Source organism: Dermacentor silvarum, chromosome 7 (assembly GCF_013339745.2).
Source record: "Dermacentor silvarum isolate Dsil-2018 chromosome 7, BIME_Dsil_1.4, whole genome shotgun sequence".
Classification (NCBI taxonomy): Eukaryota; Metazoa; Arthropoda; class Arachnida; order Ixodida; family Ixodidae; genus Dermacentor; species Dermacentor silvarum.
The window spans coordinates 71,681,798-71,694,312 of NC_051160.1; the positions used below are offsets into that span (position 1 = coordinate 71,681,798).

General features: G+C 46.0%; 1 protein-coding gene across 4 annotated transcripts in view; it reads left to right on the forward strand.

The window, feature by feature from the left end:
* The window catches only part of LOC119458198 (uncharacterized), a 101,282-nt gene extending 98,232 nt beyond the window's left edge, over positions 1-3,050 (forward strand). For 2 of the 4 annotated variants that reach the window (XM_049670831.1, XM_037720023.2), the window contains exon 5: positions 1,436-2,820. In XM_049670831.1, coding sequence (XP_049526788.1) covers positions 1,436-1,865 — 430 coding nt within the window. In that variant the 3' untranslated portion in view covers positions 1,866-2,820. The other 2 variants (XR_007467892.1, XM_049670832.1) reach the window with 2 other exon arrangements.
* Positions 3,051-12,515: the final 9,465 nt, after the last annotated feature.

The following is a 12,515-nucleotide window of genomic DNA, read 5'->3' on the forward strand; positions in this document are numbered from 1 at the left end:
TTTTCGCGCGTCTCGGACTTACGGCCGTCATTGCGCGTTGCATAGCGCACCTTGCAACACCGACACCGCGTTCCAGGAGATCCGCTCCGTGAATGCGTGTCTCTCTAGCTCTCATAGCGCGCGAAACCTCTTCACCTCGCAGAACAGGAGCGTACGAACACGCCAGCAGTGTACGAAGATGACGACGCTCGAACGCAATCATATGGTTCGTATAAATGCATCCTCTGCAGGCGTGGATGTATAGCCTAGTTATAAAAGAATTTTAAACCTGACATGACAGTGCCAGTCAAAATGTGGCTGACCGCACAACATGGATGCATGCAACTGTGAAAGTATGTGTATATGTATAATTATGTATTTTTTTGTTTGGCAAAAATTGTTGCAATTGGTGTTCACAAAGTGAAAGTTCCGGCAATAAAGAAGAAAAAAAGGATGTATAGCCTAGTGGTTACGACGCTCGCTTTGGGGTCGGGGGTACGTGGGCTCGAATCCCGCCTCGGCAAGAAAGTTTTTTTTTTCTTTCTTGGTAGTTTCTTGCTACGCACCACAAATTACGGCTGGCTTAAACAGCTTCGCTGTTAAAAAAGCTTGGTGTATTTCGACTGAAACCAAAATTTTGCTGGACTCCTCGCTTTCATTGAGATCACGAAATGGCTTCGCATACTGAAATCTATGTGATACCACTACAGCAAACAAAACTACACGCTTAAACACAAAGTGTAATGATGTGGAATACTGCTCCGTTCCAGACAGCCGCGGGGGTGGCGCCCCACAGCGTACACCAAAAGCCTCGTCTCTATTGGGCCTGTCTGCTTTGAAGACTTTCCAGTTGTTTCTCTCCAAGTGCAACGCAAGTGGCGCGCGTAGTCGAGCAAAAAATTTTACGAACCGCATCCATATGAACTGCAGCATCTATCGCTTACGAGGCTCCTCACTATCTATCTAACCCACTCGCTGTTATTCTTTCCCGTGAACACATATTGTCAAACTGAAATTGTTTCTGACGGTATGTGCACCTTTCTTGTATTCACTAGAGAGCTTGAGTTTATCCGCAAACTTCTTACCGCTTGTGGATTAACGGGTTACTCAATGCGTACGCGTAAGCGCCGGGTTCGTGGCGCCACCTGTGGGTGCACAGCTCAACCACAAGAACACAGAACTATTATTGCTATAGCCAAGTCTACTATCTGTTGGTGTCAATGTTTGGCTGTGGCGTAATCGTGAACACGTTGCCTTTTTCAATGATTTTTTTTCGGCAAGCACACTGATGGAACACGAAGACATCTATATGAGGGATTGTGGTTGACGAAGCGTCAGAATATGTCGCTGCCGTAGTAGGGTAACCCGTTATTACGAAAACGCCATTGCGTGTACCGGAATACCGGACACGCTAATACTCACTATAACAACACTGTCCATCTCCGATCAATCGCAGCTCGTACCACAGCGCGGTGGACTGCACCGAGGCGGCGTTGGCTGACTGCGACGAGCCCGACTCCCCGGCGAACGAGTACGTCAGCAGTGTCATGGAGAGGGTGTTCGGACAGGTGCTGGGGCTCGTGTGCGGACCCTACTTCCCGCGGGTCCAGCCAGTTGCCGAGAGCAGCCAGCCCTACCCCCTCTGGCGGCCAACGCGCCCAGGACGCCGAGCCTCATCGAGATCGCCATCGAGATCGCTACGTCGCTCCGCAAGAAGCCGTAGACATTGGTTTTTGATAGTTTATAGAAAAAAAAGCACCGCCTCGCCAGACCCGTTCCCTGCGACACGCTTCGAGGCTTTCTATATTCATTTTTTACCTCGTGTTAAAGGAGAGGTTGGCGCCTTTAGGCAGCACCGGCTACTCCTCACATGGCAAACCGAATGACATCACAAAGAGCATGAACGTATACAAACTTCGGCACACGAGTCCAGAAGGCCACTGATCATGTACAAGGACACGCACAAACACGCAAGAAATGTGCAATATTCCATAAATAGATAAAATGTGCATATCGCTTACAGCTGAAATCCGCGTCTGTCCGCCTGCGAGTGAGTGTGTGTCTCACATCCTTTCTTTGATCCCTCACCATGTTATCTTTAGTAAAATATTAAGACTGTTGCTAAGATAACCTCTCCAGATATTATTAAAATTTTTCCCTCTCTTTCTCTACGCCCACGCAGCCACTTCTGGAGCGTGGCGTTTTAGAAAGCTAAACGCCTGAAAACTCAGAGCCACGACGTTATGGTAGAGCGACCCCCACCGCCGATATCTCTACGCAAAACTTAGGCACTAAGTTTTTATATTGGGGTGAAGAAGAGGTGCACTCGTTCCCCCATTACAGAACTGTAGCGGGGAAGTAGGAAAGAATGAGTAGTTCAGAACAGAAAGGCTGCTTCAATGTGTAAAGAGAATTCCTTTTCTTTTTTCTCACTTCTTTTTTAGGTGAGGGAATGTGGAGCGATATCTGTGACGTTACGATACAGGCAGTTATCGTTGTTGATTAGGGAGTGAGCGGGGGTGCTCCATGTGGATTTGGGCAGCTAGTCATGTAATTCCCAGAGCAGACTACCGGCTGTCAAAGCGACAGAATGGGTGGCAATGGAAGAGAAGCGCAGTCGAGGACGGCAAAGAACTACGCGGTAGAATGAAATTATATATATATATATTAGCCGCAAGACGATGCCCTTCTGGGTTGCTCCCGCAGCACAGCCTGGCGAATCCCACCTCATGGCTAAGTCATTGTCATTTATATCAACTACGACAAAAGGACCCATGCATAGCTGCAGAATCCAGTCACTGCCTTTTGTGGCACTCATCTTGCCTTCGTCGTCTTTTTTTTTCCACTATTTCGAGGTCACAATTATGAAGCTTGTTTGTGGCCATGCCATTCACTCGCTTGCAAACGAACACGAGCCATCTGTATTGACGTGTCCCATTGTGAGCTGTTCAGCACCATCGTACATGCTTTCCCAACTCATCTATATCACCTTCACCCATGCACAAATGTTTGTGTGTAAAATACGTCGTTCCTACATGCTTGTACAAACTACTTTCCGAATAAACCCACGACCAACCAATATGTATGTGTCTCCATTATTCTGCTTGGCTGCCGATAAGGCACTTCACAGTTGTCAAATGCTACCTTAAGTACGCATCTTGCTTCAGTTATTTTAACTTTACTAACCTAGTCGAGCCGAGTTTCACTGTCACCAGCAATTTGACCTTCATTTGACCGCAGCTGCGCCGTAGCCTTGGCAACGCATCACGTGACTCACTGCGCCGAGCTCCGCCGCCGCCGCGTGTCCTAGCTGCCGCCACCGGCTTGGCGCACGCGCTCTCCGCAGCTGGGTCGCCGCCTGACCACGTGACTCGGCGCGCACCTGGCCAAGAGCAGCGCCGCGCTCGACTAGTCAGTGCAAGCTTGCCCATGGATGAGAGCGAGGCCGGGCCGTCTTCTTTGAGCGTTGCGCGGGAGCCGGACGCTTTGAGCAGTCGTCGGCAAGCGGCGTCTGACCGCCCCGCGGATATCGTCCCGGTGAGCTGCTTCCTTGGAGAGGGTACCGGAATGCTAAGCGCGCGAAGCTAGCGTCGGAGACTGAGGAAGAGCGAGCGGTTCGGCTCGTAAAACGCCTCGACTTGTCGGCATATAATTTATAGCTGGCTTAACGATGAGTCTATTCCTAAGTATAATAATTACAGCTAAATCAAAGGTTAACCAAGTGAAACCAAGACTTAACCAGGCTACACCTAGCTCTCGCTTTGCATATCCAGGGTTAGCTGAGTTAAGCCGCAGTCATCTTTTACCTACCAAGAGCATTTATGAGCTAGTTAATTTGTTGAACATGGGCGTCCCTTGCCAAGAATCTCGAACAATTCTCATGCGGCATTAAAAATGACGCGGTGGCGCGGGGAAATCAAACCGAAGCTTATGAATCTTCAAGCGCATGTAGCCCTCTAACCGCTGCTCCATGTACGCCTTCTACTGATATCTACCGTTAAATAGGCTAACATATGGGTCGAGCCTGTCCGCGGCCGACAACAAAGCGAAAACTTCTAACTACGTACCACTTCAAATGAACCTCGAGTTTCGACCAAGAAATGCTGTTGACAGCGCGCAGTTTTCGAACATTTTCAGCACTTCATTATCAAATTACGCTAGCCGCGCCGTTACTGACGGTTGCAGCGACGATCACAGGCCAGTATTTGCCAGGCTGCTATAGCCATCGCCTCGGCTCCCGATTTTCTAAGTAATGCTTCTATACGCTTGATAAGTTATCGGATAAAGACAGCTTTTTCATCTGTCTGACTGACCCGCAGGCAGAGCAGTCAGTGACGGTGCGTCCAAGCAGCGGCAAATGTCGTAGCTATAAACCTGGCAGAAACAAAAAAGGCCGCCGAAACGAAAACCAGAGTTCTTTATGAATAAAAGCGCATCCTTGCTTTCTTGGCTCGTCTTTGTCGCGCCCAGAGTGAACTGAAACCTAGAAATCAGCTGCATGAATGCTACGACATTGCTGGTCGACAAAGTGGACAGAAAGCTTCGCACTACTGACAGTTGAAACCGCGCTAGAAAAACACGTGCGCCGGGCATGCCGCCGATGCCGCCGCGTCCGTCCGTCGAACAGGAAGCTGATAGCAGACGGCGCGCTCCACAGTTCCCTGCGATTGCTCGTTTTACGGGTCACCTATTGGCATCGAAGCGGGGAGCCTACGGGTGAGCTTACCGCATACCAGTAACCTCTGCGCATGCGCAACAGGAATCGGTAAAGGTAAGTCGGTAACGATGTCTTAAAATATTTTATCGCCGTTACCGGTGTCCACAAAAACTTTCCTGGACACGCCCGAAAAAAGTCGCAGTTTCACCCGAAAGGCGAAGCATCCATTGCGATAGCAAGTCATTAGACAGCTGTGCGAAGTAAGCATAGTAGTTTATCGGCCGTATGAACTTCTAAACATTCGCTTACTAACTAAAGCACGATGTCACGTGCACACAAGCAAACATGAACACATCTCGCTCCATGACCGCGGAAACTCGTGAAAACGCTGGAGTGGGAAAGCGCGCCAGCAGCAGCGAGCAAATTGACGTTCGCGCTGGCTCTGGCTTCAACGCGAACTAAACGTCGAAAGCTCAGCGCATACGAAGCTCCCGGCACACGGCGAATGCACTTTGTCGCAATCGCAGATCGCTTTGAAGATCAGGCCCCCGCGGGTGTACACTTCGTCCGCATCGCATATGGTTTTCAAGATAGCTCCGTGAGCAGCAGCCGCGGGAGCAAAACCTACCCCACCTCCACCGTCTCCGTCGCCTCCTCCCCGTGCCTCGCGCGTGAACGAAGAGCGCGCGCTTCCGGCCGAGGTTAAGCTGCGGTTGCCGGCTCACCCTCGCACGCTTTCACTCGCACACACAGCGCACGGCACGCGACCACAATTTTATCGCCCTTGGACTTAATACGGAACCTCACGGCGACGACGACGGCAAGAACGAGCTTGGAGTGTCCGTATAATTGCTTTCGCAATAGAAGTCTCTATTCCTGTAAAAAAGGTAAATTGGCAATTTAGTGCCAATTTAGTGCGCACCACATGCAATTGGACGTATACATTTCTCCTTTTTTTTTCGCTGTGAAACGCAAATAGTTAATGAGCCGAATTAAGCAAGCTAGGCCACTGTGAGTTCATTAGGATAGTAGGATCATCAGGTTGCCTCAGAGGAGACTATTTTTGTCGCCATTGCAAGGTGACGCGCACGACAGCAATGCGACAAAGTTGCAATTACTTGAGGATCTAGAATCATTACGTTGTTTTATTTCAGCTAACAATGGCCAGCGTGTTGCGCCAATCTAACAACGCTACAATGAAGAGTTAAGGTAAATTATAAGAGCCACCTTCGAACTCAGTCTTATGATGTCCGACGTCTAGAGACTGCCGTGTCACACATGATCCTGATATGGTACCCTATCTTTGGTTTCATTTTGTGGCAGCAAATCAAAGAAAAAAATTCAACTATTTAATTACAAGGACTAATTAATTCATCTTAGTGACATCAGAACCACATAATAAATGAACACCTCTATTCGAGCACTAACTAAGCGAGGGTCATGCAATTGTCATAATGTAGTTATCGTATTATAAAGTGCATGACGTTATGTGATATGAGTGCATACTTACGATTCTCTTTTCTACTGCCGAGTGATGTTCACGCCACCCCGTTCTTCTTTCGTAGTATCACAGAGATCGTGGAGCATTCAACACATGGTGACAAGTCACTAAAACGCAGCGCGGCATTCACATATAGCTGCTACGTCTTCCTTTGTTTAAAACACGGCGAAAGGGCTGAGCGCAGGTCACTCACCATGCGTTTTGCTTTCACCCTTCAGGCGTTGCTGCTGTCAATCGGCAGTGCGCTCCTTCCTGCTTTCTGCCTCGGTTTCGCCGCTACCAGCGTCTACGGCTACAAGAATCGATGCGCACCAAGGACAAATGCACAACGTTATCGAGGCTGCCCCGTTCTTTGCTATAATCCCTGCCTCTGTGACGTCATCAGAAGGCCCTGCAATAAAGCTGCACCGTTCCGTTCCATCTTCAGTGGGCACGGCGAAAGGGCTGAGCACAGGTCACTCACCATGCGATTTGCTTTCGCACTTCAGGCTCCTGCCTAAATAGTGATGATCGATTTTTTATTGTTGTGCCGTGCTCACCGAAGTGTTTGCGTATTGCATACGATTGTTATTGTGTTCGTAAATTGCTGGTTTGTGGGAGAGAGAGAGAGAGATAAATGAGATGGGAAAGGCAGGGAGGTTAACCGGAAGGTAGCTATCCAGTTTGCTACCCTGCACTGGGGAAGGGGTAAAGGGAGACAGAAAGATAAAGAAAAATGCACACACATAGAAAGAGAGGGTGATCAGAAAAAAAAACATATACCACGGTTTGTGGGGGTGTGGAAGAAAACCCTGGACCTACTGCGAGGATATGCTTCATACTCTTGTAGGTGCTCTGGGAGTGTAGAAACGCTCATCCCGACTCTACCTCGGACAAGTGGGAGAAGTTCCTCACAAGCTCGCTCTCGCCTACCAGCAATGAGCCGTCCAGAAGGCCCACGAAGCGGCCGCCAGGTATTCCCTGTCGGTCCCTACGTGGGAGACGCCCGCTACGCCCTAAGCGCGTCCTGCAGGACCAAAATAATTTTTTTTCAGTCCAGTCCAAGTTGTAAGCCTAGCTGTTACAGACATGCAGAAGGCTCTCCACTCGCAGCACGAACAATTAGTGAATTTGGAGGACAGAAGTAGCAGATCAAATTTAATTGTTTTTGGAATCCCAGACATTCCTGACGAAACAGAAACAGTCCTAAGAAACACAGTTATAAAGCACATTTTTCAGGATAAATTAGGCGTTACCTGTTCGTCGGTTGCGCGAATTGATCGGCTTGGAAGGCCAAAATCGGATAGACTAATTATTCTTTTTTTTCCAAGATTTCCCGAAAAGCAAGCTGTCTTGTCAAACGCAAAAAAAAATTGAAAGGAACGGATACAGTATATTCAGCAGGATTGCTGGGCAGATACGTTAAGAAAACGCAGGTTGCTCTGGGCTAGTGCTAAACGCCAGAGAGATGCCAAGAAAAAGGTATCGCTTGCACACGATAAACTCCGGATAGGTGGCAAAACTTTCCTGTGGGATAAAGCGTTGAACACGCGAAAAGAAGCGGCGAAATTGAACAGATTACCTTCTAGCTAACAACCCGAGCCTCGCCAGTTACGTTTGATGTCCCTGAACGCTCGCAGCATCGTAAATAAAAAGATAAGCTTGAAGATATTCTGCTACTGTGTGCACCTTATCTTTGCGTAATCACATAATCTTGGATTATTCGCGATGACGAAATAGTTCCACCACCTTATCAGTTGTACGGAAGGGACAGAGGCTCTCGTGGCGGTGGTGTAGCAGTCACTGCTAAAAAAAAGGAACAGAAATAGACGTTCTTAACCAAATAGACAATCACGAGAGCTTGTTCCTGAGAGTGATGTTGTCGGGGATAACATTTTTTCTTGTCACAGTTTATCTATGTCCTGATTCTAACGATGATTACATGATCCAATTATATGATGAAGTTCTAAAGCTGCAAGGCAGAAACCTAATAGTAACAGGTGATTTTAACTTGCCAAATATTAATTGGAACAGTATCAGTTACGGGTGTTCCGCTTGTGAAGACTCGGTTCTCGACATTATTCGTTCTTAACCTCGAACAAGTAGTCAAAGGGAACACAAGAGGGAATTCGATTCTTGACCTTATGTTCGCTAGTGAAATCTTCGATGGCGCAAACGTGACAATTGAGACCGGAATTTCAGACCATGAATTGATTTTTTTCTCGTGGTCTAGAGCTATTGATAGCCAGAAAGAAACTTCAGCAAAAAACGTAGTTAAGGATTTCGATCGAGCAGATGACGTGGCAATAATAGACTACTTAGATACAAAGCTTCGCGGTGCAGTGTATACTGTTGAAAGCGCATGGCAGATGTTTCGCAATGCTTTCACATACTACGTCGCAAATTTCATACCATCTAAAAGTGTTTCCAAGCGTTCAAATCCGCGAATTACCAGAGAGATAATTCCTTGTAAGCGCCAAATAAAACTACTGCGAAAGAAAGCTAAAACAGGAACGGAGCGCTTTACTAGTGTTAGGAATAATTTATTGACAAAGGTTAAGCAAGCCAGACATAACTTTTTTCGCAACGGTTTGGAAAAGTTTATTAAAAGTGACCCTTCCAAATTAGGGCGATTTCTTGGTCAAACTAGAACTGAAATATCGAAAATAAAGGTTGATGATTGCACAGTGACGGACCCGTGTAGCATAGCGGAAAGATTTAATGTCTACTTTGAAAGTGTATTTCCGGAGCTGGATGAAATTGAGCATACCGAAGCCGCGTGAGATTGTGCACATGGAATTGTAATCACACGCGACGGTGTTCTGGTGATGGTTTTGAATATTAATACAAGGATCGAAGGCTAGTGGACCAGATGGCATTCCTAACTTATTCTTGAAACGCTATGCAGAACATGTTTCCGGATTTCTTGCGGATATCTTTAACTTATCACTGAGATCATGCGATATACCAAGTGACTGGCGAAAGGCACGCATTATGCGAATACATAAAAAAAGGGAGTCACCTGCTAGTTACTATCACCCAGTTTCTATCACCAGTCAATGTTGTAAGCTGTTAGAGCACGTTATTGTAAGTTACCTGCAGAAATTCCTTTTCTGCAAATAAATTAATTTCCGTTTACCAGCATGGTATTAGCAAAGGTCTGTCTACAGGTCACACAGTTAGTCTCAACAGTTCATGAATTTTTTAGTGTGCTAGACACATCTGGCCAGGTGGATGTTTTCTTCATAGATTTTCGTAAGGCCTTTGGCAAGGTACCCCATGACAAGTTATTGTTTAAGTTACAGTGCATTGGTCAACCGTCCAATTACGTGGGATGGATTGCTGCGTATCCTAAACAGAGACAAAAATTTGTTGAAGTGCAAAATTATTCATCCCATATGCTATCAGTTAACTCCGGAGTTCCCCAGGGAAGTGTACTGGGATCGTTGTGGTTTTTAACTTATATAAAGGATTTAGTTGATGTGTTACCAGATGATGTTTCCATCAGATTATTTGCAGATGATCGTGTTGTTTTTTTAAATATTGTGCACGGAAGACCAGGATTGCCTACAGGCGGTTCTCCAGGCAATCGATGACTGGTGTGAAGAGTGGAGCATGGAGCTAAACAGGGAAAAGACTTCTTTTACGCGTCACTAGAAATAAAAATGCCTAATGTACTCACGTATAACCTCAGGCAGGAGTGCGATTTGTGAAGTTCGATAGGTATAAGTACCTAGGAGTCACCCTTACGAAAAATCTATCAAGGTCCACACATATCACAGACACTTGTACTTCTGCCTTTCAAAAGTTATGTTTTCTCTAAGCGAACTGCTTAAAAATGCTCCCGTAAATGCAAATATTTTAGCATATAATGCATGTATAAGGTCCGAGTTGGAGTATGTATCGGTACTGTGGGATCCCTACACAAAGAAGGACACTGAAATATTGGAGCGCATCCAAAGAAAAGCGGTAAGGTTTATATGCGGTAAATATAGAAGACTAAGATTCTCCCACCTTGCTCATGCAAGAACAACAGATTCAAACGTTAGAAATACGCCGGAGAATAAGTCGACTTCTCTTCCTTCATACACTTTTTTTAGGAAAAATCCCGTTAAGTTTTCCTACTTGTATTCGGCAAGCTTCTACTAGACGAACAAGGCATACAGCAGAACACACACTAGCTCCAATTTTGCAAGAACAAACTCCTATAAGAACAGTTTTTTTCCCTCAAACGGTGAAAGAGTGGAACGAATTACCAATCGAACGACTTCTCAACTTAATTGGGATGTATTTTTTTGCAAGCAAATGTGACTTGAGTTGCCATGTATTCTAGATTTTTTGTTCTAGAATAGAAGATGATAGTTGAATTTGTAGTCTCGATCTTCGTCTTTTTGTTATATGGCTACTTTGTACTTCGCACTTTTTGTGTTTTCGACTTTCTACTATTGTGTTCTGGTTTTTTGTCCTTTTTTATTGCTAAGAGGACTAGCGTTGAATTTGTTGTAATCTCTTTTTTTTTTCCTTTTGTTGTATAGCCTCGTCACTTTTCAAGCTTATTGTTGTAATTTTCCTCCTGCTCGGGCCAAAGAATTGGCCTGCAGTATGGTTAAATAAAAACAAGGTAAAATGCTTTCGTGTGGTGTACTCGAACACGAAACGAAGATAAAATTGATATGATTGTAGCAAGGAGCGGGTACGACAATCATACATTGCGCGCTCTGCACAGGTAGTCAATGGTCTTACAACAGTGCAAAGACTACAGCGGAAGGCTTAAGTGCTTTTGTACACTCTTAAAAAATACAGACTAGCATTTACGATTGTGCTACAAGCACGAAAGAAACGGTTTTTAAAGTTATTCACGAAGTACACGCACAATGTAACCACCTAGTGCCTAGCAGACGACGCGCGGTGCAATCTACACTATTTGTGGTTTAGCCAGTGCCCGCTTGGCGGTGACTCTGCTCGATCTCGCGGCCAATAAAAGGTGTCATGTTCATGCTAATGTAGAATACGACTGAGAAGCCGTTCGCCAGTCTGCGCACATATTTGATCATCTTTATCACACCTTGGTTAATTAGGGTTCAAGTTAAAATGGTAAACGAGACAAATATATTTTGTCAACCAGGCGTAACCACTGTTAGCATCCATACTTTTCGAACGCTAACCTCGTTCTTGTGACATCTTCATCACAATGCAGTAACTGCTTATCAAAAAAAAATTAAATCAGTCTTCTTAGTTGAAAGAAATAGACAGCCGAAACGGTTATAGATTTCCACTAAGTCATGGCAGAAAACTATTCGGTGATCAAATAAACAAAGGAGCACCATTGAAAATGAAAACATCTTTAAAAATTGCGTTCGTTTCGTCCTCCTGTACTCTGACGAATATGGTGTGCTACTACTGCGGTTCCCGGTCGGTGTGGCGAGCAAGAGTGAGTTTGACTGCTTAGGGAGGGCTCATTGTGCGACGCCCACGAGGAACGACAGTGTGTAAGCAAGTGCTCAGTCGTGCGTACACTCCCAGATCGCGCATAAACATTCGCGCAATTTCCTCAAACCTTGACCGCAAGAAGCGGCCACCGATGCAGAAAACGCAACTGAGATAATTGCGGTCGGGAAATATATATATACGCTAGACGCCGCATACAGCAAAACAAAGAGTGGAGTAACAGTATACGTATAGAAACGCACACATCCTTCTATTACAGAAAGGTCAATGGCCGCTCGCACGAAGGAGCGTTTTACGTCAAATTTAAACAGCGCGAAAAGACGGAAACAACAAGAAGCACGTGCACACAGGACCAGCGCTGTGTATGTGTTCCCTGTTGTATCTGTCTTTTTGCGCTGTTTAAATTTGACGTATGTCGCACCAACTTGCCCAAACAGAAGTACTCCTAAGCATTTTACGCTTGGCTATGGGAGTTCCTTTCTTTTTATTTCTTTCTTTTGTTTTAATGGACGGGGCTATGGGAGTTTCTTTTTTTTCTTTTGTTTTAATGGACGGGTAAACGGCTCTGAGCAAAAAAAAAGTATTTTGTCACTTTGCAACTTGCTGTGCAGCACCAAGTTCTACTCCCCCGATGAACCCTCTGGCTGCGCACAACATAGTTCTCTTTTAAACGGAAGCTTTCTTTACCTCCCCCCCCCCCCTCTCCTCCCAGCACACTTTTCGGGTGCTGGCTGCTGGCTGCTGGCTGTCTTGCACAATTGGCCAGTACGCGATCTAGCCCGAACAAGCACTGGTTATACTACAAACCGAGGCGGAGCGGGGCGGTATGACATTCACGTAAGTGTCGAACTGAGCTCCTACATCAGCACGACGTCGTCGTCAAACCGTCCTCGCTTCATGGCCTTCATGCTATTGTGATCATTCCTTTGTTTTTATTTCACCGTAATCCTT